At 52.7% G+C, this 25,203-nt stretch overlaps 1 protein-coding gene across 3 annotated transcripts in view; it reads right to left on the bottom strand.

The window, feature by feature from the left end:
• AP2A1 (adaptor related protein complex 2 subunit alpha 1) overlaps positions 1 to 25,203 on the bottom strand; it is a 45,102-nt gene that overhangs the window by 9,535 nt on the left and 10,364 nt on the right. For all 3 annotated transcript variants that reach the window (XM_010369509.2, XM_010369510.2, XM_030942811.1), the window contains exons 2-7: positions 17,905 to 17,973; positions 17,653 to 17,795; positions 17,091 to 17,284; positions 5,919 to 6,048; positions 5,110 to 5,211; positions 1,629 to 1,737 (exon numbers count right to left, since the gene is read on the bottom strand). In XM_010369509.2, coding sequence (XP_010367811.1) covers positions 1,629 to 1,737; positions 5,110 to 5,211; positions 5,919 to 6,048; positions 17,091 to 17,284; positions 17,653 to 17,795; positions 17,905 to 17,973 — 747 coding nt within the window. The remainder of the gene's footprint in view (positions 1 to 1,628; positions 1,738 to 5,109; positions 5,212 to 5,918; positions 6,049 to 17,090; positions 17,285 to 17,652; positions 17,796 to 17,904; positions 17,974 to 25,203) is intronic.

Here is a 25,203-nt window from a genome sequence, read left to right as displayed (position 1 = left end):
ACAAGAGCATGCATACGTGGCAAAATGTGAAGTCTAAGTAATGAGATCTCTCTACTTATGTGGATGTTGGGAAACTTTTCACAATGCATGTGAAAAAAAAATGACTTGGAAACAAATTGGCAGTAGCCCAGTACCATTTGCTGAAAAGGAGGTGACACAGGGTTGGTGTGTCCTCAGGCCCAGCCTCAGGACAAGGCTGTATCTGCAGTTCCTACACCACAGAGGGTTGGAGTGGGTGAGGTGCCTGCCCTGGGTGTACCACAGAATTACCAACTGGGCCTTCTGGGGTGGACGTGGGCTTAGAGCATGACCTAAGCCCTTCTTGACAGGATGAAACAGAGGCCCAGAGAAGGAAGACATGTCCCCAGGGTCCCACAACAGAATTCATCACTGGCTTCACACAACATGGGCCTCTGGTGTCACCTCAATATCATACACTCAGTTATAGAGTGTGCACACACATGCCATGTGCAGAGGGACGTGCACAGACACAATGCATGCTGCCAAGCATTGAGACACGTATACACAGGTATGCAGACAGGTGTCTACACTCATGTACACACCCACTTGCGTGCACAGACAGGTACACATGTAGATGCACACACTGATACATACACATGTACACACATAGAGGGACACAGAGATACCATGAACACACTGCCACATATAGACACAGACATGCACACACAATGACACATCCACATACAGGGGGATGCACGCAGACGCGCATGCACACGGACAGGTATTGACACACACAGACGAACGCGCACACACATGCAGGCATGAACAGACAGGCATGCACACCCAGAGATTCGGTGGCGTACATCAGCCCTGGCCCCTGGCAGGTGCTGGGCATGCTGGCTGAATGGAGGGAACTGGTGCGTTAGCACCTACTGTGTGGCAAGCCCCTCAGCACAGGGTCCCAAAAACTGCTCCATGAAGTCAGTCAGCCAAGGCGACAGAAGCCCAGGGGAGCTCAGTGGCAGAGGGAGGGGTTTATAGCAGAGAGGCTGACTGCCGCTTACTTAATGCCTAGAACGGTGATGTCTCACCTTCAAGCCTCAGTTTCCCTGTGTGCATATCACACTGGCTGTTCCTCCTTGCCAGCTCTGTTCCGCAAGTGCAGGCGCCCCCCTGCACAGTGCCTGGCTCACTACAGGAGTTTCATACACACTGGGCTTATTGGGACCGTGAGCAGTAAGGGAAGGTTCCCACCAGATGTGAAAACCCCTAACAGGGCTATGATAATTCAGACAGCACAGCCTGGAATCACCCACTGACTGGGTGGGTGACCCTGGGCCAGGAGCTCCCTCTCCCAGTCTCAGATTCCTCATCTATAAAACAGGCGCAGTAACAGCCCCTAGTGACAGGGCTGGAACGAGAGCCCGGGTAGCAGGGACCTCAGCGATGAGGCTGATCAATGATGCCGCACAGGGTAGGCACTGGGCCTCGGGCTGCCCACTTGCCACCCCCACTGCAGCCACGTAACGGGGGACAGAGGAACCGCCCCAGCTTCAGAGAAATCCTGACCCAGACCCTCCAATCCCACCTGGCGCGCTGTGGAGCTGGAGGCCCCCAGATGCCAGCAGCAGGCCAGCCCGGGTTGGGGAGTGCGCGGCGTTCGTTACCTGGAGGCGGGTAGCACTGCAGCAGCCGCAGGAGCTTCACCGAGAGCCAGGGCGCTGGGACGAAGTAGTAGGTGTAGTCCTGGAGGTCGGTGGAGGCTGAGGAGACAATCTGCGGGGAAAGAGCGAGGAACAGGTTGGGGGCTGGGGTGGGAGGGGCACGTGGGCTCACATGCCAGGGTGGAGCAAATGGTGCCTTCCAAGGGCAGTGCTGCCAGTGTTAACAGTTTCGTTAGTGGGTTTTTTTGGTAGAGACAGGGTCTCACTATGTTGCCCAGGTGGGTCTAGAACTCATGGCCTCAAGCAGTCCTCCCACCTCAGCCCCCCAATGTCCTAGGGTTACAGGCATGAGTCACCATGCCCAGCCAATGTGATGGTTTTATGAAGCAGGAATCTGGGGCTCTGGGAAGGGAGCAAGGAAGGGTCAGACACACAGTATGGGGGCAAAACTAGGACTAAGCCTGGCTGGTTGATCTTTCCAAGTAATGCTAGTGTGCGTGGGCAGGAAAGGTCTCTGCTGGTTCCCTTCTGTGTGACAGTCCCAGGGCCCCCTCCTCACATGGGAGGCTCTGAGCCTCCCATGCCCCAGGTTTCCTCCATCAGAGCACACAGCACGCCGGCTCCCGGAGGGTGTTTCCTGTAGTCCCCCTACAAGGCTCAAAGCTACTCAAGGGCAGGGATTGGGTCTGACCCTTTTCTGGGTCCTTAGGCCTAATATAAGGTCAGATAGGAAGAGGTTCAGGGAAGAGGCAGGGAATTAGTGGAAGACTGAAAGATCATGGCCGGGCGCGGTGGCTCACGCCTGTAATCCCAGCACTTTGGGAGGCCAAGAGGGGTGGATCACCTGAGATCAGGGTTTCAAGACAAACCTGACCAACATGGCGAAACCCCATCTCTACTAAAAATACAAAAATTAGCGGGGTATGGTGGTGCATGCCTGTAATCCCAGCTACTTGGGAGGCTGAGGCAGGAAAATTCCTTGAACCTGGAAAGCAGACGTTGCAGTGAGCCAATATGGCACCGCCGCACTCCAGCCCAGGCAATAGAGTAAAACTCCGTCTCAAATAAAAAAAAAAGAAAGAAAAAGAAAGACTGGGCCAGGCACGGTGGTTCACACCTATAATCCCAGCACTTTGGGAGGCCAAGGTGGGCAGATCACCTGAAGCCAGAGACCAGCCTGACCAACATGGTGAAACCCCATCTTTACTAAAAATACAAAATTAGCCAGCATGGTGGCACATGCCTGTAATCCCAGCTACTTGAGAGTCTGAGGCAGGAGAACTGCGGGAAGCGGAGGTTGCAGTGAGCCAAGATCGTGCCATTGTACTCCAGCCTGGGCAATAAGAGCGAAACTCCATCTCAAAAAAAAAAAAAAAGGAAAGATCATATGACTTTTTTTCCTCATTGCAAACTCCTATTCAACCTTGCAAAGCCCTTCTCCAGGAAGCTCTGGCCCACCTCTGTGCTGGTCTGTGTTCCTGCCTCACTGTCATCCTGGCACACTGCAGCATTCAGACGTGTGATGAATGGATGAAACAGTGACTGAGGCTGAGCACAGTGGCTCACACCTGTAATCCCAGCACTTTGGGAGGCTGAGGTGGGAGGATCACTTGAAGCCAGGAGTTTGAGACCAGTGTGGACAACAAAGCAAGACCGATCTCTACAAAAAATACAAAAATTAGTGGCCGGGTGCAGTGGGTCACGCCTGTAATCCCAGCACTTTGGGAGGCCGAGGTGGGCGGATCACGAGGTCAAGAGATCGAGACCATCCTGGCCAACATGGTGAAACCCCGTCTCTGCTAAAAATACAAAAATTAGCTGGGCGTGGTGGTGCATGCCTGTAGTCCCAGCTACTCGGGAGGCTAAGGCAGGAGAATCACTTGAACACAGCAGGCAGAGGTTGCGGTGAGCCGAGTTCGCACCACTGCACTCCAGCCTGGCGACAGAGTGAGACTCCGCCTCAAAATAAATAAATAAATAAATAAATAAAAAAGGCCGGACGCGGTGGCTCAAGCCTGTAATCCCAGCACTTTGGGAGGCCGAGACAGGTGGATCACGAGGTCAGGAGATCGAGACCATCCTGGCTAACACGGTGAAACCCCATCTCTACTAGACATACAAAAAATTAGCCGGGCGTGGTGGTGGCCCCTGTAGTCCCAGCTACTCGGGAGGCTGAGGCAGGAGAATGCCTGGAACCCGGGAGACAGAGCTTGCAGTGAGCTGAGATCCGGCCACTGCACTCCAGCTTGGGCGACAGAGCGAGACTCCGTCTCAAAAAAAAAAAAAAAAAAAAAAAAAAAAAAAAAAAAAAAAAGAAAATACAAAAAATTAGCCAGGCATGGTGGCAGGCACCTGTAGTCCCAGCTACTCAGGAGGCTGAGGCAGGAGAATGGCATGAACCTGGGAGGCGGAGCTTGCAGTGAGCCAAGAAAGCGCCACTGCAGTCCAGGCTGGGCGACAGAGTGAGACTCCATCTCAAAAAAAAAGAAAAAAAGAAAACAAAAATTAGCCACCTGCAGTCCCAGCTACTCGGGAGGCTGAGGCGAGAGATCGCTTGAGCCTAGAAGCCAGAGGCTGCAATGAACCATGGTTGCACTACTGCACTCCAGCCTGGGTGACAGTGAGACCCTGTCTCTTAAAAAAACAAAACAAAACAAAACAAACCCTGAGAAAGAAAGAATGAGTAGATGCGTGAGCTGGTGTGTTCTTCTCTTTGCCTGTGAATCTAGGCCTCTCTACCTGCCCAGGAGACATGCATGTGTACTCCAAGTCTCAATTCAGGGAAGCCTTCACCGCTCCCAGAAAGCCTTCGTGGACTCCCAGCCTGGGTTAAGTGCCTCCTATGGGTGCCCTGTCCTACCTCCATTATAGCGCAAGTCACCCCTTTTCTGACAATCAGTGACCGAGTCACCTCCCTGCAAGCAAGACAGGGAGCTCCTTTAGTGCAGAGCTTGGTTTCTGACTCATCTGTGTCCCTGGTGTCACCCCACATGGAGCCTGGCATGCATGAGGCCTCAGGGGATGTTCCTGGGCAGGACAGGAGCAAAGGTGGGAGAGGGACGCCAGGCAGGAGTGAGAGGCTGCACAGGAAAGACAGAGGCGGGAGGCAAAGCCAGAAGAGGGAAGGCGGGAGACAGAGAGAGGAGCGGGAGAGGGAGGAGGTCAGGGGGCAGCTCTGGCTCCCAGGGTGCACGGCCTGCGAGGCCCTGTTCTTAGCACTTTATCCACGGCGCTCTGTGCCTCCAGGCGGGCACTGGTATTAACCCCACTGAACACAGGGGGCAGCTGAGGCCAGGAAGGTGAAGCCACTTGTCCGGGGCCACCCAGCCAGGAAGAGGCCGAGCCAGGATGAATCCAGCTCAGAGCTTGAGTTTGTAAACCTTGGGCTGGGCTGCCTCTCAGGGAGAGTGGGGACCTGGGGGGTGTCAGAGGACACAGGGATGCCAAGGCCACCTCCTGCAGCCAGCATCTAGGCCACACCCACCCGGCTGAGGCGCGACACAGCCAGGGAGATGCATGTCTTGAAGTCGTCTGGGTTCTTCTTGCAGAGACAGGTGATGAGGCTGACAGCAGCCGTGACCACGCCCTGCAAGGGCAGAGGAGAGACAAGTCAGGCCCCTGGGGGAGGCGGGCACCTGAGAGCAGAGGCTCAGGAGCGGGACAAGGTCAGGCTGTGTGTGCAGTTGGGAGGATGGGGTTTAGGGGTGTGCACACGTGTCACTGTGCGTGCTTCAGGGGTGGGGTGAGGAGGCCACGAGGCCTCGGGCACCATGACCAGCACTGACCTGGGTGTGTGGGGTATCCCTGGCAGGACCCCTGGCAGCTGGGTAAGGAGCAGTGAACGGGTGGGACTCCAGAGAGTTGAGACTATGGTGAGTGGGACGGGGGTCAAGGTTTCTGTGCCGGTGGGCAGGTGATGGGTGCTGTTGGGGGAATCTCCGGGTATCAGAAACAGAGAGTGGGATTTTCTAAGGGGCTGGGTGGTTGGTGAGGGGTGTGGGGGGTCACTGGACAGGATCCCTAGCCAGCCAGGTGAGTGTCAGAGATGGGGATGGGAGGGTTTCTGGACACTTGGGCAGGTAATGAGTACCAGGGACACTGGATCATGGTTTCTGGTGCCTGGTGAACGTCAGGGCCAAGCGGGGAGCCCCAGGCATCCAGGGGGTCAGAGCCGAGGGGGTAGCCCCGGGCATCCAGGGGGGTCAGGGCTGAGGTGGAGCCCCAGGCATCCAGGGGGGTCAGGGCTGAGGTGGAGCCCCGGGCATCCAGGAGGCGTGAGGGCAGAGGGCTCACCATGTGCTGGTCATTGAGCAGGTGTACCACACGTGCCGTCCACTCGCCCATGGGCACCAGGTCAGGCGAGGCCTTGTAGAGTCGCAGGAGGCACAGGGCCGCACTCTGCTTGACGCTGTCCATGCTGTCCCTGTGGGGACACCATGTGGGGCAGGGGAAGCAGAGTCAGTGACCCCAGCCCTGCACACCTCCCCTCCTCTCCTGTTCCTCCCAGGAAGGGTGTGCGAGGCCAGCAAGAGGGACAGAGAGCCAGGCTACCACAGGATCTAATCTGGCGCTGCCCTCATGGCCCACCAGAACTCAGTGTCTTCATCTGCAAAATGATTGCATCTCAGTAACCTCATGAGGTTCCTGGCAGGGCTCAGGAACATGTCAAGCCTGACTCTGCACCTTCATTCATTCACCAAGCACCTACTGGGTGCCCATGGGGTACCAGGCAGTGCTGTGGGTGCTGTGGATAGAGTGGCGAACAAAGTGGTCCAAACACTTGTTCTCACAGGGCTTACATGTCAGACAGCACCACAAAAACACATACATCAAATACTGTCAGGGCTGGGCATGGTGGCTCATGCCTTAATCCCAGCTCTTTGGGAGGCCAAGGTGGGAGGATCACTTGAGGCCATAAGTTCAAGACCAGCCTGGACAACAGTGAGACCCAGTCTCTTCAAAAATACAAAAATTAGCCGGCTGTGGTGGCACAGGCTTGTAATCCTAGCTACTTGGGAGGATGAGGTGGGAGGACTGCTTGAGCCTGGGAGGTCGAGGCTGCAGTGTGCCACGAGTGTGCCACTGCACTCCCTCTAGCTTGGGCAACAGAGTTAGATCTGTCTCTAAATAAATAAAAACATTAAAAATAAACAAAACAGAGTAACTTAATAAGGAAAGACTGAAAATCCTCTGCAACAGAACGTCCCAGGCAGAGGGGACAGCCTGTGCCAAGGTCATCAGGAAGGCGGAGCCTGCGCATAGGAGGAGCAGCGAGGAGGCCTGGGGGCTGCGGAGGCCTGCAGGCTGCGGCCTGAGCCATGGGGCAAGAGGCTGCAGATAGGACAGGGAGGGAACATAGGGCCAGACCCTGCAGAGCCTTGTGGGCTGCAGTGAGGACTTGGTTTTTTACCGATTGGGGGATGGAAGCCGCTGTGGGTGGTGAGCAGAGAATCAGCGTGACATTAACGTGACAGCAGGAACAGCTACCCCCAGACCCCTTCGGCCTGTCCAGTACTCCCACAGGTCTCTGGATGGATTCACTTGTTTATCTTCTCTCCACAGCAAACAGGAAATGGGTGTGGTTTTGGTAGGTGTTTAAAGTGTCCCTCTGCGTGTTGTGAGGGAACAGACTTTGCAAGGCCCTTTTGAAATCAAGGGATCATATTCACAGGCTCTGAGGGTTAGAGTGGCTCACGCCTGTAATCCCAGCACTTTGGAAGGCTGAGGCGGGGGGATCACTTGAGCCCAGGAGTTCGAGACCAGCCTGGGCAACATGGTGAGATCCCCCATCTCCACTAGAAATACGAGAATTAGCCAAGCGTGGTGGCGTATGCCTGGAGACCCAGCTATTTGGCAGGCTGACGTGGGAGGATCGCTTGAGCCTGGGAGGTGAAGGCTGCAGCCTGGGTAGGTGGCAGAGCAAGACCCCGTCTCCAAACAAAAAAAAGGGGTGGGGGTACTTTGCAGATACGATGAAGTTAAGGATCATGAGACGGAGAGAGGCTCCTGGGTGATCCAGGTGGACCCGAAGTCATCACAGGGTCCTTATAAGGGAAAGATACAGTTCAGAGTCAGAGAGAGATGATGTGAGGATGGAACAGAGGTCAGGCAGGAGAGAAGATGCCACGCCGCTGCCTTTGGGGAGGGGGGAAGAGGCCACGAGCCAAGGAAAGCAGGTGGCCTCTAGGAGCTGGAGAAGGCAGGACATGGCCTCTCCTCTAGGGCCCCGGGAAGAGACCAGCCCTGCCCATGAGATGGATGTTGGACTTCCGACGTCCAGAACCGGTGTTTGACACTGCTGTGCTTGTGGTAATTCATCACAGCAGCCACAGGAAAGCAGTGTAGGCACTTCTACTTGTCTGGCACAGAACCTGGCAGCCAGCGGGCAGCCCATCTCAGAGGGCTGACTCCAGGCCCCAACCGTAACCCAGCTCCCAGCACAGCGAAGAGCATGGAGCATGACGTTGTTCTAGAAGAGGATTCCAAGGGAGCACCTTCTGGGGTCAGACACACCTGCCTGAGGTTGTGACTGTGGGGCGCAGTTTGGGGTAAGCCACTGACCCTCTCTGATGGGCTGTTTCCCCTTCAGGAAAATGAAGAGACTTGTCAACTTTGGGGACAAAGAAATGAGACTGTGGGCCAGGCATGGTGGCTTATGCCTATAATCCCAACACTTTGGGAGGCTGAGGCAGGTGGATCACTTGAGGCTAGGCGTTTGAGACTGGCCTGGCCAACATGGTGAAACCCCATCTCCACAAAAAAAAAAAAAAAGAAAAAGAAGGCCAGGCGTGGTGGCTCATGCCTATAATCCAAGCACTTTTGGGACACTGAGGTGGTAGATCACCTGAGGTCAGGAGTTTGAGACCAGCCTGGCCAACATGGTGAAACCCCATCTCTCTTAAAAATACAAAAATTAGCAGGGTGTGGTGGCGTGTGCCTGTAATCCCAGCTACTCAGGAGGCTGGGGCAAGAGAATCGCTTGAGGTTGCAGTGAGCCGAGATCGCACCACTGCACTCCAGCCTGGGCAACAGAGTGAGACTCTGTCTCCAAACAAAAAGAAAAAGAAAAGAAAAAAGAAAAAAAAAAAAGAAATGAGACTGTGTGGTGCATGGCCATAGCCTTGAGTAAGAGGAGGTGCCGGGAGCTATCAAGACTGGCCCAGTCGCCGGGCGCAGTGGCTCAAGCCTGTAATCTCAGCACTTTGGGAGGCCGAGACGGGCGGATCACGAGGTCAGGAGATCGAGACCATCCTGGCTAACACGGTGAAACCCCGTCTCTACTAAAAATACAAAAAATTAGCCGGGCGAGGTGGCGGGCGCCTGTAGTCCCAGCTGCTCGGGAGGCTGAGGCAGGAGAATGGCGCGAACCCGGGAGGCGGAGCTTGCAGTGAGCTGAGATCCGGCCACTGCACTCCAGCCTGGACGACACAGCGAGACTCTGTCTCAGAAAAAAAAAAAAAAGACTGGCCCAGTCATGGCCTATCAGTAAAGGCTTTCCCGGAAAACACCCAACGGACGGCAAAGGACGCGGGTAGAAGTCCTCAGGGCAGACTTGCACGAGTCAAAGGCCTGTGGCAACATGTCTCACCGGATGGCTCCTGCCATCAGCCAGGCAGATACTTGCCCAGCTGACACCTGTTGCCACAGCCTCCCAAAGTGCTGGGAACCCTCGTGTGCTGCAGCTGGGGACGGACAGAGGGACAGGCCCTCTGGAGAGGCTCTGGGCTCCCTCTGTCCAGAAAGGCCACTGCTGTGTGTGAAGTAGACCAAGACCAACAGTGCTGCCCCTAGACGCCCACCCTACAGAAACATTCACTGCCCAATGATCATCAAGTTAGAACCAGAAACCAGCAAGAAGCCTGTCCACAGATGATGCTCCATTTATGACAGCACTTTCCCATCTCAGTCATGGCAGCATCTCCCGAGCCCTGACTCCGGGCCACTTTCCCATCGCTGCGACGGTGCGCATCTCCCGAGCCCTGACTCCAAGCCACTTTCCCATCTCTGTCATGGCGTACATCTCCCGAGCCCTGACTCCAGGCCACTTTCCCATCGATGCAACGGTACGCATCTCCCGAGCCCTAACTCCAGGCCGCTTTCCCATAGATGCAACGGTGTGCATGTCCCGAGCCCTGACTCCAGGCCACTTTCCCATCGCTGCGACGGTGCGCATCTCCCGAGCACTGACTCCAGGCCACTTTCCCATCATGCAACGGTGCGCATCTCCCGGGCCCTGACTCCAGGCCACTTACCCATCGCTGCGACAGTGCGCATCTCCCGAGCACTGACTCCAGGCCACTTTCCCATCGATGCAACGGTGCGCATCTCCCGGGCCCTGACTCCAGGGCACTTACCCATCGCTGCGACAGTGCGCATCTCCCGAGCACTGACTCCAGGCCACTTTCCCATCACTGCCCCGGCACACATCTCCCGAGCCCTGACTCCAGGCCACTTTCCCATCTCCATCATGGCGCACATCTCCCAAGCCCTGACTCCAAGCCACTTTCCCATCGATGCAACGGTGCGCATCTCCCGAGCCCTGACTCCGGGCCACTTTCCCATCGCTGTGACGGCGCGCATCTCCTGAGCCACAGCGCACCTTCCGAGTCCTGACTCCAGGCCAAGCTCTGCTCTAAGCACTTCCACACAGCTCACTCACTCTCCACCACAGCCCTCTAAGGACGCAGATTCTATCATCTCTATTTACAGATAGGGAGACCACACAACGGAATAAGAGCTATTTATCAACTTGGTTAAGTGGAATAAGGGCTGTGGTGCTACTTAGGAAAAGGTTAAACTACACAATATCAAGCTGCATACCCAGGCATAAAAAATAAAAACCACCAAATCAGGCACGGTGGCTCACGCCTGTAATCCCAGCACTTTGAGAAGCCGAGGCCACGGAGGTTCACTCGAACTCAGGAGTTCAAGACCAGCCTGGGTAATATAGTGAGACCTTGTTTCTATAAAAAGTTCAAAAATAGGCCGGGCACGGTGGCTCAAGCCTGTAATCCCAGCACTTTGGGAGGCCGAGGCGGGTGATCACGAGGTCAGGAGATCGAGACCCTCCTGGCTAACACGGTGAAACCCCGTCTCTACTAAAAATACAAAAAACTAGCCGGGCGCAGCGGCGGGCGCCTGTAGTCCCAGCTACTCGGAGGCTGAGGCGGGAGAATGGCGGGAACCCGGGAGGCGGAGCTTGCAGTGAGCCGAGATCGCGCCACTGCACTCCAGCCTGGGCGACACAGCGAGACTCCGTCTCAAAAAAAAAAAAAAAAAAAAAAAAAGTTCAAAAATTAGCCAGGCGTGCTGGCTTGTGCCTGCAGTCCAGGCTACTGGAGTGGTTGACGTGGGAGGATCACCTGAGCCTGGGAGGTGAGGGCTGCAGTGAGCTATGACCATGCCACTGCACTCCAGCCTGGGCAGCACAGCAATACTCTATCTCCAGCAAATCACGGATATGCACCACAATGTGGATGAACCTGAAAAACATCTCGTTGAGTGGAAGAAGCCAGACACAGAAGGCCACTGTGTGGTTCCATTTCTATGAAATGTCCACGTTAGGCAAATCCGTGACAGAAAGCAGACTGGTGGCAGCCGGGGGCTGGGGGGAAGAGGGAATGGTGAGGGACCGCTAATGGGTACGGGGTCTTTTTTTTGGAGCCATGAATGTTCTGCAATTAGGTGGTAGTGGTGGTTGCACAGCATCATGAATATACGAGAAACCACTGAACTGAACACCTTCAAATTGTTAAAATGGCCGGGCACGGTGGCTCACGCCTGTAATCCTAGCACTTTGGGAGGCTGAGGCAGGCGGATCAATAGAGGTCAGGGGTTTGAGACCAGTCTGGCCAAGATGGTGAAACCTTGTCTCCACTAAAAACCAAAAAACAAAAAACAAACAAAAAAAATTAGCCAGGTGTGGTGGCACACACCTGTAATCCCAGCTACTCAGGAGGCTGAGACAAGAGAATTGCTCGAACTCGGGAGGAAGAGGTTGCAGTGAGCCAAGATTGCACCACTGCACTCCAGCCTGGGTGACAGAGAGAGACTCTGTCTCAGAAAAAAAAAAAAAAAAAAAGCCTAGCTGGGAGTGGTGACTCACACTTGTAATCCCAACACTTTGGCAGGCTGAGGCAGAAAGATTGCTTGAGCTCAGGAGTTCAAGACCAGCCTGGGCAACATAGCAAAACTCTCTCTACAAAAAAAAAAAAAAAAAAAAAAATTAGCCAGGCGTGGTGGTGCACGCCTGTAATCACAGCTACTTGGGGGCTGAGGTGGGAGGATTGCTTGAGCCCAGGAGTCAGAGGTTGCAGTGAGCCAAGACTGCCACCACACGCCAACCTGGACAACAGGGCAAGACTGTCTCCAAAAAAAATAAAAAGTAAAAAAAAAGTCTACCTACAAAATAAAGTTCCTCCGTGCCCCAGTCACTGTCGAGGCCAAGTTTCCAGTGTGGAGGGGCAGCCTAGAGTCAGATAGCCCCACCCTGGCCCCTTGACCCTGGCAGGGCACCACCCCTTGGCATCCACTCCAGGGACAGTGTCACCTGTACCCACACATGTTGGCCATGCTGGCCTCCCTCTCCATCCTCAAAGTGCCCAGTTCTTCCCTCTTCAGGGTGGCTTGCAACCTGTCTCCCCCAAGCTGATGCTGACTGCCTGTCCTTGTCCTAAAGAAACTGCTGGCAGCAGGCTGGGCGTGGTGGCTCATGCCTGTAATCCTAGCACTTTGGGAGATGGAGGTGGGCAGATCATGAGGTTAGGAGTTTGAGACCATCCTTGCCAACATGGTGAAACCCTGTCTCTACTAAAATACAAAAAAATTAGCTGGGTGAGGTGGTGCATGCCTGTAATCCAGCTACTCGGGAGGCTGAGGCAAGGGAATCGCTTGAACCCGGGAGGCAGAGCTTGCCGTGAGCTGAGATCGCGCCATTGCACTCCAGCCTGGCAACAGAGCAAGACTCCCATCTCAAAAAGAAACTGCTGGCAGCATTCACGACTGGCCACTCCCTCCTCCATCAAACTTCTCAGCATTCTGAGTCATGGCCTGATCCTGATTTTCCTCCCACACCCCATCACGCCTCCCATCCCCCCTGCCAGCAGAGTGTTAACACACTGGGCTGCACTGGGACCACTCAAGGGCCCAGCTTTTGTGGATTCCCGGTTAACATCTGCCCTCAGGGGCTTCACCAGACAGAGCTTAACTGCCATTGATCCCCATGCTGTCAAGATACAACAGCCCCCAGCCACGTGTGGCTACTGAGCACTGGGACTGCTGCGAATCCAAAACTGAGAGACACTGCAACGCCGCATTCCAAAGACTCAGCACCAAACATGGATGTCAAATCAAATAGCTCATGAATAATTTTTATGCTGATTCAGTGTCAAAGTGATAACATTTTGGGTGGATCAGGTTAAACTGAACCATTACACACTAGAAAAGAGAAAAACACCTATGTGGCTTGCATTTTATATATATTTATATATATATGCTTTTTTTTTTTTTAAGACAGGGTCTCACTGTCACCCAGGCACAATCACAGCTCACTGCAGCCCGGGCCTCCTCACTGCACCCTGGGCCTCTTGAGCTCAAGCAATCCTCCCATCTCAGTCACTCAAGTAGCTGGGATTACAGGCACACATTTTTGTATTTTGCTTTTTTTTTTTTTTTTTTTTTTTGAGATGGAGTCTCACTCTGTCACCCAGGCTGGAGTGCAGTGGCGTGATCTCCACTCACAGAAAGCTCCGCCTCCTAGGTTCAAGCAATTCTCCTGCCTAAGCCTCCTGAGTAGCTGGGATTACAGGCACCTGCCACCACACCTGATTTTTGTAATTTTTTTTTTTTTTTTTTTTTGAGACGGAGTCTTGCTCTGTCGCCCAGGCTGGAGTGCAGTGGCGCGATCTCGGCTCACTGCAAGCTCCGCCTCCCGGGTTTACGCCATTCTCCTGCCTCAGCCTCCTAAGTAGCTGGGACTACAGGCGCCCGCTACCTCGCCCGGCTAGATTTTCGTATTTTTAGTAGAGACGGGGTCTCACCATGTTAGCCAGGATGGTCTCGATCTCCTGACCTCGTGATCCATCCGTCTCGGCCTCTCAAAGTACTGGGATTACAGGCTTGAGCCACCGTGCCCGGCCGATTTTTGTATTTTTAATAGAGACAGGGTTTCACCATGTTGGGCAAGCTGTTCTAGAACTCCTGACCTCAAATGATCTGCCCACCTCAGCCTCCGCAGGTGCTGGGATTACAGGTGTGAGCCAGTGTGCCCCGCCTGTATTTTGCGTTATATTTCTATTGGACGGTGCTGATCTCTCTCAGATATCTCTCCCTCCCGCTCTGAGTCCCTGCAATGCAGCTTCTTCTGCAGAGTCCTACTCAGATGTCTAACACACATCTCAAATTCAGCATTACCAAAGCACACTCGGGTTCTGCCCTCTCTGACCCATTTTCCTGTAGCCTTTGTCACACTGCTGCAAGGTGTGCCATCATTCACTCACCTACTAAACGTCCCCACCTCGTCCTAGCACAGCACATATAATCCATCGACTCTACTCCCGAAACACGCCCTTCTCATAACCACGTGACCGCCACAGCCCTGGTCCAAGCCACCACGAGCTCTGACCTGGACCTGGTGATGGATGCCTGGCTGGTCTTGCTGCCCCACAGTCACCCCTACAGTCTGTACTTCTGCGTATGATTTCCTGGGCTATCTGAATCTGGGGATCATCCTCTTTCATTCGTTCTGGAATAGTTTCAACCATTATCTCTCTTCGAACACTGCCTCTGTCACAATTTCTCCCTACAACTCTAAATGGCTGTCAGATGTTCTCTGACAGAGTCTCAGTCTCTTTCCTAAAATCCCCATTGCATTGTTTCTTTGGGATGCATTTTGATGTCTTTCTTCAGTTCTACTTCCTGGTCACTAATTCTGGCTTTGGCTGTGTCTACTCTGCCAACTAAATTGGACATCTAATTTTTAATTTTTTAAATATTTGTTTTTTTTGTTTTTTTTGAGACGGAGTCTCGCTCTGTGGCCCAGGCTAGAGTGCAGTGACCGGATATCAGCTCACTGCAAGCTCCGTCTCCCAGGTTTACGCCATTCTCCTGCCTCAGCCTCCAGAGTAGCTGGGACCACACACACCCGCCACCTCGCCCAGCTAGTTTTTTGTATTTTTTAGTAGAGACGGGGTTTCACCGTGTTAGCCAGGAGGGTCTTGATCTCCTGACCTCGTGATCTGCCCGTCTTGGCCTCCCAAAGTGCTGGGATTACAGGCTTGAGCCACCGCACCCGGCCTTTTTTTTTTTTTTTTTTTTAGACAGGGTCTTGCTCTGTCTTAGCCCAGGTTAGAGTACAGTGATGGGATCACAGCTCACTGCAGCCTCATCCTCCCAGGCTCAAGCAATCCTCCTGCCTCAGCCTCCCGGATGGACTACCCAGGCACACGGCACCCCACCCAGCTAATATTTTAGGTTTTGTGGCAATAGGGTCTCATTATGTTGCTGATCTTGAACTTCTAGCCTCAAGTGATCCTCCCGCCTCAGCCTCCAAAAGTGCCTAGATTATAGGTGTGAGCCACTACTGTGCCTGGCAATTTTTGACTATTTCAATTATATTTTCAAATCTGCTTAAACTTCACTCATATTTTAAAATGCTTCTCTTATTTATTGAAACATATGAAATATACTTATCTTATATGCTGTATAATTCCAATTCCAAAGTTATTTTCTGTTTGTTTTTTTTTTGAGACAGAGTCTTGCTCTGTCACCTAGGCTGGAGTGCAGTGGCACGATCTCGGCTCATTGCAACCTCCACCTCCCAGGTTCAAGTGATTCTCCTGCCTCAGTCTCCCAAGTAACTGGGATTACAGGCATGCGCCACCATACCAGGCTAATTTTCGTATTTTCACTAGAGATGTGGTTTTGCCATGTTGACCAGGCTGGTCTCGAACTCCTGACCTCAGGTGATGTGGCCACCTTGGCCTCCCAAAGTGCTATGATTACAGGTGTGAGCCACCACGCCCAGCTTTCTGTTTTATTTCTGCTGTCTGCTGATTCTCCCTCATGGTGTCTTGTGTGTGTTTAGATATTTTTGGCTGTGAGCTACTCATGTCACTTGGAGTTTTATCTGTGGATATCACTGAAGCTTGTGGTGAAAATGGGTTTCCTCAGAAAAGTATCATGTTTGCTTCCGTGAAGCACTAGGGAACCTCCAGTTTCCATCACTTTAAACTAAAGGTTGACTTAGGGGTTTCTGGACTACTCAGATAGGGTACAGTCAGGCTGAAAACCAGTCTGAGGGCTGTTCCATGCCAAAATTTCAGACAGGTAATTTTCCTTATAGTCCCCAAGGGGGTTTATTTCTAGGTCACGCTCACTTTGAAGTATAGCCTTCGAGAACTTCTCGGACAAGCTTTGTCTTCTGTTCCCAGAGGCTGCAGGGCCCCAAAACCGATACTCGGGTTCACCCAGTTCAGCAAATGCCTCCAGCACACAGCTCATCTGCTTGGGTGCTTGGTTTCTCTTTGCTTGTGGCCTGTGTGCTCCTCATTTTCTGGCTACCTCATGAATCCATTAAATAATATTGTCTTTCCTCTTTTATCCAATATTGACAGTTAGGTTTCAGGGAGAATATGAGTCGGGTACCTAGTTGACCATACTGCCAGAAATAGAAGTCCCACCTGTGTGCACACCAAGCTGGAGTACACTGGTGCCATCACAACTCACAGCCTCGACCTTCCAGGCTCAGGTGATCCTCCCACCTCAGCCTCCCGAGTAGCTGGGACTATAGGTGCACGCCACCTCCCGAGTAGCTGGGACAATAGGTGCACGCCACCATGCCCTGGCAATTTTTGGAATTTTTAGTAGAGATTGGGATTTTGTCATGTTGCCCAGGCTGGTCTTGAACTCCTAGACTCAAGCAATCTACCTGCCTCAGCCTCCCCAAATGCACGGATGACATGAGCCATCACACCTGGCAAATTCTACACTTCATCCTGCGATTCTTCCATCACCATTTGTCTCCTGCTTCAGACCATGAACACGGGAGGGCAATGACCATGTCCGCCTCTGGTCAGGACAACATCCCCAGCAATCAGCACAGTGCCTGGCACATAGTATGTGCTCAGCAAATGTTTGGTGAATGAATGAATGAAGATGAGGAAGTTCTGGAGGGCCGTCACCCATGGCGTACAGTTATCTCTCTTATCACAGGTATTACAGTTCTGCAGTTCAGAGGCACCCCACTGGCTTTGTGGGGAAGCAGCCCCACACCATCAAGTCAGCTTTGTATCACAGGAAGACACAAGTATGGGGCTGCCACCGGAACCACTGGGTCCCCAGCCCAGCGTCAGCCCACATGCCGGCTGGGAGGCTTTGGCCAGGCGACACAGCCTCTCTGAGCCTCACACTTGGCTGGGACTCATCACCCCCAAGCTCCCCAATGCCAACGGGTCCCCACTGCCTTACCCGGCCACCAGGATGCGGGGGATGTCAGCAGCAAAGGCCTCACCCATCTCCCGGCTGCCCACGTTGGCGATGCAGTGCAGGGCCAGGCACATGAAGGTGGGGTTGCGGCTGGCCAGGTCATTCTTGATGGCGTTGTTGATGAGGCGGATCAGCTCTGAGTTCGAGTTCACCAGCACAGAAATGAACAGGTAACCCTGTGGGGAGGGAGGTCGTGGATGGCCAGGAGCCTTGTGACTGAGTGGCCCCAGACCCAACCCTCAGACCCAGGAGTCCAGGCCCCCAGGCCCCTCCTCCCTCAGATCCACAAGTCCAGGCCCCCAGCCCCTCCTCCCTCAGACCCATGAATCCAGGCTCCAGATTCAACCCTCAGACCCAGGAGTCTGTGTTTCCAGCCCTCCTCCCTCAGACCCAGGAGTCCAGACCCCTAGACCCCCCTTCCCTCAGATCTAGGAGTCCAGACCCCCATCCCCCTCCTCCCTCAGACCCAGGAGTCCAGACCCCCAGGCCCCTCCTCCCTCAGACCCAGGAGTCCAGGCCCTGGCACCCTCCTCTCCAGACTCACTATTTGCTTCTCTGTGTATTTATTGGAACTCAACAGGTTTACAGCCTCCATGTGCCCAAAGTCAATGTCATGGCCAAGCAGGAAGATGAAAAGCAGTTTACACACGTATTTTTTCTTACTGTAGCCATCCAAGGCTTTGTCTCCTAGGGCAGAGGAAGGAGGAAGGGGGAGCCAGAAATGAGGAAGGGTCACAGGATAGGTCACAGGAGCCCCAGCTCCCAGCCCCGAGCCAGAAGTCGGGCCCCAGCCTACCTTTGAACTTGGAGCGGATGTTGGCCAGTTCCTTGTTGATTCTCTTAATCTCCGCCTCTTTGCTCTTACCTGGGAGAGGAGGAGGAGGGTGGGCAGTGAGGGGTCTGGGGAGTCAGCCAGCTGCCCTCTCTTTCCTAGGCACGGCCCCACCCAACAGGAAGGGCAGATCTTCTCTGCCCCCAGGCACTGGGGCTCAGGACAGGCCAGGACCCCTTCTCTGGCTGGGAGCTTCAAAGAGGGAAGAACCACCGCTGGCTGAGGCCCACGGCACAGAGCACACACCCTTGGGCTGTCCCTGACTTCCTCTCTCCTTCCTCCTCCCACTGCGGCCCCTGATCTGTGGGGCTCCTCAGGGCCCTGCACATGCTCCCTGAGAGCTCCTAGCCCCACTCCCCATACGCGATGAACATGTGATGAATGAATGAATGAATAAAGAGCTCGGCTGGCCCCAGGATGCTCACCCCTACCACTGAGCTCACTGCCTCCTCTCCCAGTTCTCAATCCCATGAAGGTCCCGCTGTCCACCCAGTCACCAGGTCAGACTCTTGGGTGCTGTCCTCACTCCCTTTGTCCCCACAGCCATGGCTTCGTCCTCTCTCGCATGGCCTGTCCCCACTGCCTCCTGTCCCCTGGCTGCCAACCTCTCCCCAGTTTGTCTGGGACATTCCTACACCTCTGACAGGACCTGCTAATGGAATAAGTACAGAAAGCCTTCCCTGATCCTACAGGCCAGGTCTCTGCTTCCTCCATGTTCCTCAATGCCCTACAGCACCTGCTTTGGAGCACAATCTGACTGGATGCTCTCGGCCACCCTCTCTGCTTCTCCTGTCCCTGTTCCACTCACCCCAGACTTCATTCCTTCCTTGACAGATTCCACTGCTCACTCTGCTCCTCCAAACAGAACCTGGACATCCTCACGCCAATCGGGCTACTGCCTCATCCTTTTTATTTATTTATTTTTGAGACAGGGTCTTAGTCTATCGCTCAGGCTGCAGTGCAGTGGTACAATCATAGCTCACTGTAACCTCAAACTCCTGGGATCCAGCGATCCTCCAACCTCAGCCTCCCAAAATGCTGGGATTACAGGTGTAAGTCACTGTGCCTGGCTGCCTCCTCCTCTTAACTTGACCTTCAGAACATGTCCTGAGCACCTCCAAGGTGACGACTTCATCCAGACCCCATGCTCGCTCGCCAGGCTCAGTGAAGCAGCCTCCCCTCTGGCCTCCCTGCCTCCCTTGTGTTTCCATATCCTGGGCTCCGGGATGCCAGCTGGGGGTGCTCCACCCCGTAGCCCACCAAGCCCTCTGCCCCTGTCACAGCCACCCTGCCAGTGTCACCCCTCAGACCCCTACGGTCCATCCAGGTCCCCTGGCCTCCATTCTGCTCTGGGAACACGCATGTCCTCCTGCCTCAAGGACCTTCACACAAGCTGTGCCCTCTTCCCCGGGCCACCCCTCCCATCATCTTCCCATCATTTGGGTTTTGGCTCCTGCCACCTCTGAAAGGCCGTTCTGTTTCACTTCCTTAAAGTCAATTCTTTATTATTCTGCTTAAAGAGTTATTTTTCAAAAAGTCCTCCCTGGCACATTTCACCATGTCACAATTTTATTTCTCCCCACTGTCGAACTTCCTCCCACTTCAGAGTATAAGCATCAGGAGGGAGCTCCTAGAACAGTGCCCTGCATACAGCAGGTGCTCTATAAATGTCTAGTTATCTAAGGGGCAGAGATCTGCTCTGACCCACATTCTTCAGGGCGTAGTCTCCAGCAGGGTGAGGTGTGCATTCAATGAATGAATCAATGGCTGAGAAAGCAAGTATATGTGCCATCCTTCGCTCTAGAAATCCTGTCTTGTCCCCTGCTCCCAACTTCTATGGAAGCTCCCATAAGCCTCACTTCAGATGTCACCTCCGCCAGGAAGCCCCTCTGATTAGTTATCTCCTCATCAGTACTAAGGGGACCCTAGCACTGTACCATCCAATATAGCAGTTGCCAGCTAGTGGCTCCTGAGACCCTGAAATGTGGCCGTTCCAAACCGAGAGGTGCTGTCAACAGCAAACATACATGGGATTTAGAAGACAGTGTGGAGAAAAAATGTAAAATAGTTCAGTAAAAATTATAGGGGCTAGGTGCACTGGCTCATGCCTGTAATCCCAGCACTTTGGGAGGCCAAGGCAGGAGGATGGCTTGAGCCCAGGAGTTGGAGACCAGCCTGGACAACAAGGTGAGAAGCTGTGTGTCAACAGAATAAGATAATATAAATTATAAAACATTGATCACATGCTGAAATAATAATTTGGGTGTACCGCGTTATATAGACATATTATTAAAATTAATTTTGCCTGTTTCTCTCTCTCTTTTTTTTTTGGTAGCCCAGGCTGGAGTGCAGCGGTGTGATCTCGGCTCACTTCAACCTCTGCCTCCTGGGTTCAGTGATTCTCATGCTTCGGCCTCCGAATATACAGATGCATAACACCACATTCAAATAATTTTTTTTTTTTTTGAGATGGAGTCTTGCTCTGTCACCCAGACTGGAGTGCAGTGGCGCAATCTCAGCTTACTGCAACCTCTGCCTCTCAGGTTCAAGCAATTCTTCTGCCTCAGCCTCCCCAGTTGCTGGGACTACAGGCGCCCGCCACCATCCCGGCTAATTTTTTGTATTTTTAGTAGAGACGAGGTTTCACCGTGTTAGCCAGGATGGTCTCGATCTCCTGACCTTGTGATCCACCCACCTCGGCCTCCCAAAGCGCTGGGATTACAACAGGCACGAGCCACTGCGCCCAGCCCTAATTATTTTTTGGTTGTAGAGATGAGGTCTTACTATGTTGCCCAGGCTGATCTTGAACTTCTAACTTCAAGTGATCCACCTGTCTCAGCCTCCCAAAGTGCTGGGATTACAGGTATGAGCCACCATGCCCAGCCTACATATATATGGTTTTGTCATAAATATGTATATATACATATGTATACCATAGATATAGTATATATAACGAGTATACATATATTTAAAGAATATGTTATTTAAATATATATGTATTACTTAATTTAAACAATATGTATTATTTCATTACAGTCCCCGCATATCAACATTTCAGTCATCAACAAATCGCACACACTGCAGTGGTTCCATACGATTCTAATACCTTATTTCCACTGTACCTTTTCTATGTTTGGATGCACAAATACTTACTGTGTCACGGCTGCCTACAGGACAGTACCAAGCTGTGTAGGTTTTCTTGTTTTATTCTGAGACAGAGTTTCACTCTTGTCGCCCAGGCTGGAGAGCAATGGCATGATCTCAGCTCACTGCAACCTCCGCCTCCCGGGTTCAAGTGATTCTCCTGCCTCAGCCTCCCGAGTAGCTGGGATTACATGCATGCGCCACCATACCCAGCTAATTGGTGTATTTTTAGTAGAGATGAGGTTTCACCACGTTGGACAGGCTGGTCTCAAACTCCTGACCTCAACTGATCTGCCCGCCTCAGCCTTCCAAAGTGCTGGAATTACAGGCGTGAGCCACTGCGCCTGGCCACTGTGCAGGTCTATAGCCCAGCAGCCACAAGCTGTGCCAGAGAGCCTCCGTGAGTGGAAGACTATAGCATCTCCATTTGTGTAAGCACACTCCAGGATGTTCACACCACAACAAAACCACCTAACGATGCACTTCTCAGAACATATCCCATCGTTAAGTAATACATGAGTGTATTCATTCAATTGTACTTAAAATGATTTAAATACATACACAAATATGTGCATGTATATGTATTCTTTAAATTTAAAGAAATATCACATATACTTATATATTTATATTTATGCATTTCTTTAAATAATTATTCATTTAAAGAAATATGTATTATTATATGTATCATATATAGATTTCTCTCTTTTTTTTGAGACGGGGTCTCACTCTTTCACTCAGATTGGAATGCAATGGTGTGATCTCAGCTCACTGCAATCTTGGCCCCTTGGGCTCAAGTGATCCTCCCATCTCAGCCTCCCAGGTAGCTGGGACTGTGAGGTGCGCCACCACACTCAGCTAATTTTGTTTTCTATTTTTTGTAGAGATAGGGTTTTGCCATGTTGCCCAGGGTGGCCTCAACTCCTCTGCCCACCTCAGCCTCCCAAAGCGCTAGGATTATAGGCATGGGTTACCGCTAACTGCCAGGAAATCTCTTTTTTTTTTTTTCTTGAGACAGAGTCTCACTCTGTCGTCCAGGCTGGAGTACAGTGGCATGATCTCAGCTCACTGCAACCTCCGCCTCCCAGGTTCATGCCATTCTCCTGCCTCAGCCTCCTAAGTGGCTGGGACTACAGGTGCCCGCCACCACGCCTGGCTAATTTTCTGTATATTTAGTAGACACGGGGTTTCACCATGTTAGCCAGGATGGTCTTGATCTCCTGACCTCGTAATCTGCCCGCCTCGGCCTCCCAAAGTGCTGGGATTACAGGCGTGAGCCACTGCACCTGGCCAGAAATCTCTTTTTAAAGTATTATTTAAATTGTATTTAAAATGTATTTATATATATACAAATATGCATATATATATATTTGTTTTTCTTTAAATAGGCTTTATTTTTACTTTTTTTCTTGAGACAGAGTCTTGCTCTGTCACCCAAGCTGGAGTGCAATGGCACCATATCAGCTCACTGCAACCTCCACCTCCCAGGTTCAAGCAATTCTCCTGCCTCAGCCTCCCGACTAGCTGGGATTACAGGCACCCACCACCACACCTGGCTATTCTTTTTTTTTTTTCATATTTTAATAGAGACAGGATTTCACCATGTTGACCAGGCTGGTTTCGAACTTCTGACCTCAAGTGATCCACTCGCCTCAGCCTCCCAAAGTAAAGTGCTAGGATTATAGGCATGAGCCACTGCGCCCAGCCTTTAAATAGGCTTTAAATTGTCCACATCTATTTGATGCTATCTTCTGCATAACTGGTATAATTTGCTATTAAAAAAAAAAAAAAAGAATTCAGAGAGAAAAGAAAAGCTCTCGGTCCTCAAAAGAGGAGCAGTTGTGGCCCTAAAGGGAGGGCTCTGGCAGAGGCCCAGCTCTGAAAAGATCTAAAGGCCCGCGATGGCCAGGGAGCCCAGGGACACGGTATGGGTGCTACTGGGGTGGCGCCTGGGGAAAGCGCCGAGGCAGCTCTGACAGACCAGGATCATGGAAAGGACAATCCGGCACTCAGGGCCAGCAACAGGGGGAATGAGCTCACTGTCACAGGAGGCAAGCAAGCCTGAGAGGGAGTTTTAAGGGGATTCTCTCATTCACAATGGGATTTCTGGGGCCAGGCTTAAGGATGAGTCACATCTACCCTGCTCTCGAGGCATCCCTGGATTGGAGTGGTGGCAGACAGGGACAGTGGCAAGTATTCTGAAAGAGGCACACGCATTTCGGGGCTGAGAGGCTAGAATGAGAACGGTGGGGAAGGCTTCTCTGTACACAGCTGCTGGGATCTGAGGATCAAAAGATGAGGCTGAAATGGACCAGGCAGAAACACGGGGAGGCGCGCTCCAGGCAGGAGGACCAGCAGGTGCAATGGCCTGGAGGTAGGACAGCATGAGGCAAGGCAGGCGGTCAGAAAGCTTGAAAGCTCACGGTGATGAAAGGCAGAGTCAGGAATGCGGACGGTGTGGGGAGCGGGCGGCGGGGGGAGCTGGAGACCAGCACAGCAGGTAGGGCCAGCCCATGTAACCTCTCCTGAGTTTCCTGAGGTGCTGGGGGGCCATGGGAGATGCCGGCCATGCTCCGTGTCCAGTAGCTGTTGCCATGAGGGGTGTCTGGGTGCAAAGGCGGCCAACATCTTGCTCCAGGCAGAGTAAGGCAGAGTCAAGGGAAGTGCTGACGGTACCAGGGAGCTGTCTTACCTTAGGGCTTCTGGTTAGGGGAGATAACGCCTTCCCTAAACATGTAAGCCCCAGATCAGGGCGGGTCTGTTACTACCACCAAAGGCATCCTGTCAAACCTGGGCCCTGCCCTGGAGGGACTAATGTGCATTTATGAAGGTAACACAGGCCTTACCCAGCATCTCACCACAAAGGCCTTCAGAGCCTTCTAGACCAAGGCCATTTTCTCTACTGAGCCCGAGACCTGATGTGCTTCTTGTACAAGCCCCAACAGCTCTGAATCCTCAGAAAGCCTTCTGGAGGCTGGGTGCAATGCCTCCTGCCTGTAATCCCAGCACTTTGGGAGGCTGAGGCAGGCAGATTGCTTGAGCCCAGGAATCTGAGACCAGTCTGGGTAATACAGCAAGACCCCATCTCGGCCAGGCACGGTGGCTCACACCTGTAATCCCAGCACTTCGGGAGGCTAAGGCAGGTGGATCACTTGAGGTCAGGAGTTTGAGACCAGCCTGGCCAACATAGCGAAATCTCGTATCTACTAAAAATATAAAAATTAGCTGGGCGTGGTGGTACACGCCTGTAGTCCCAGCTACTAGGGATAAGGAGGCAGAAGAATTGCTTGAACCTGCGAGGTAGAGGTTGCAGTGAGCTGAGATCCTGACACTGCACTCAGCCTGGGCCATACAGCAAGACTCCATCTCAAAAAACAGTGATAACAGGCCGGGCGCGGTGGCTCAAGCCTGTAATCCCAGCACTTTGGGAGGCCGAGACGGGCGGATCACGAGGTCAGGAGATCGAGACCATCCTGGCTAACATGGTGAAACCCCGTCTCTACTAAAAAATACAAAAAACTAGCCGGGCGAGGTGGCGGGCGCCTGTAGTCCCAGCTACCTGGGAGGCTGAGGCAGGAGAATGGCGTAACCCGGGAGGCGGAGCTTGCAGTGAGCTGAGATCCGGCCACTGCACTCCAGCCCGGGCGACAAAGCGAGACTCCGTCTCAAAAAAAAAAAAAAAAAAAAAAACAAAAAAACACCGATAACACATTGAAATAATATTTTGGATATACTAGGGTAAAGAAAAGATATTAAAATGAATTTCACTGGTTGGTTTGCTTTTTAAAAAAATGTGGTCGGGCGCAGTGGCTCAAGCCTGTAATCCCAGCACTTTGGGAGGCCGAGACGGGCGCATCACGAGGTCAGGAGATCGAGACCATCCTGGCTGACACTGTGAAACCCCGTCTCTACTAAAAAATACAAAAAACTAGCCGGGGCGAGGTGGCGGGCGCCTGTAGTCCCAGCTACTCGGGAGGCTGAGGCAGGAGAATGGCGTGAACCCGGGAGGCGGAGCTTGCAGTGAGCTGAGATCCGGCCAGCGCACTCTAGCCCCGGCGACAGAGTGAGACTCCGTCTAAAAAAAAAAAAAAAAAAATGTATGGAGATAGGGTCTTGCTCTGT

Source organism: Rhinopithecus roxellana, chromosome 12 (genome assembly GCF_007565055.1).
Source record: "Rhinopithecus roxellana isolate Shanxi Qingling chromosome 12, ASM756505v1, whole genome shotgun sequence".
Taxonomy (NCBI): domain Eukaryota; kingdom Metazoa; phylum Chordata; class Mammalia; order Primates; family Cercopithecidae; genus Rhinopithecus; species Rhinopithecus roxellana.
Note: the sequence above shows the minus strand (reverse complement) of the source record. Positions and strands in the feature narration are given on the sequence as shown.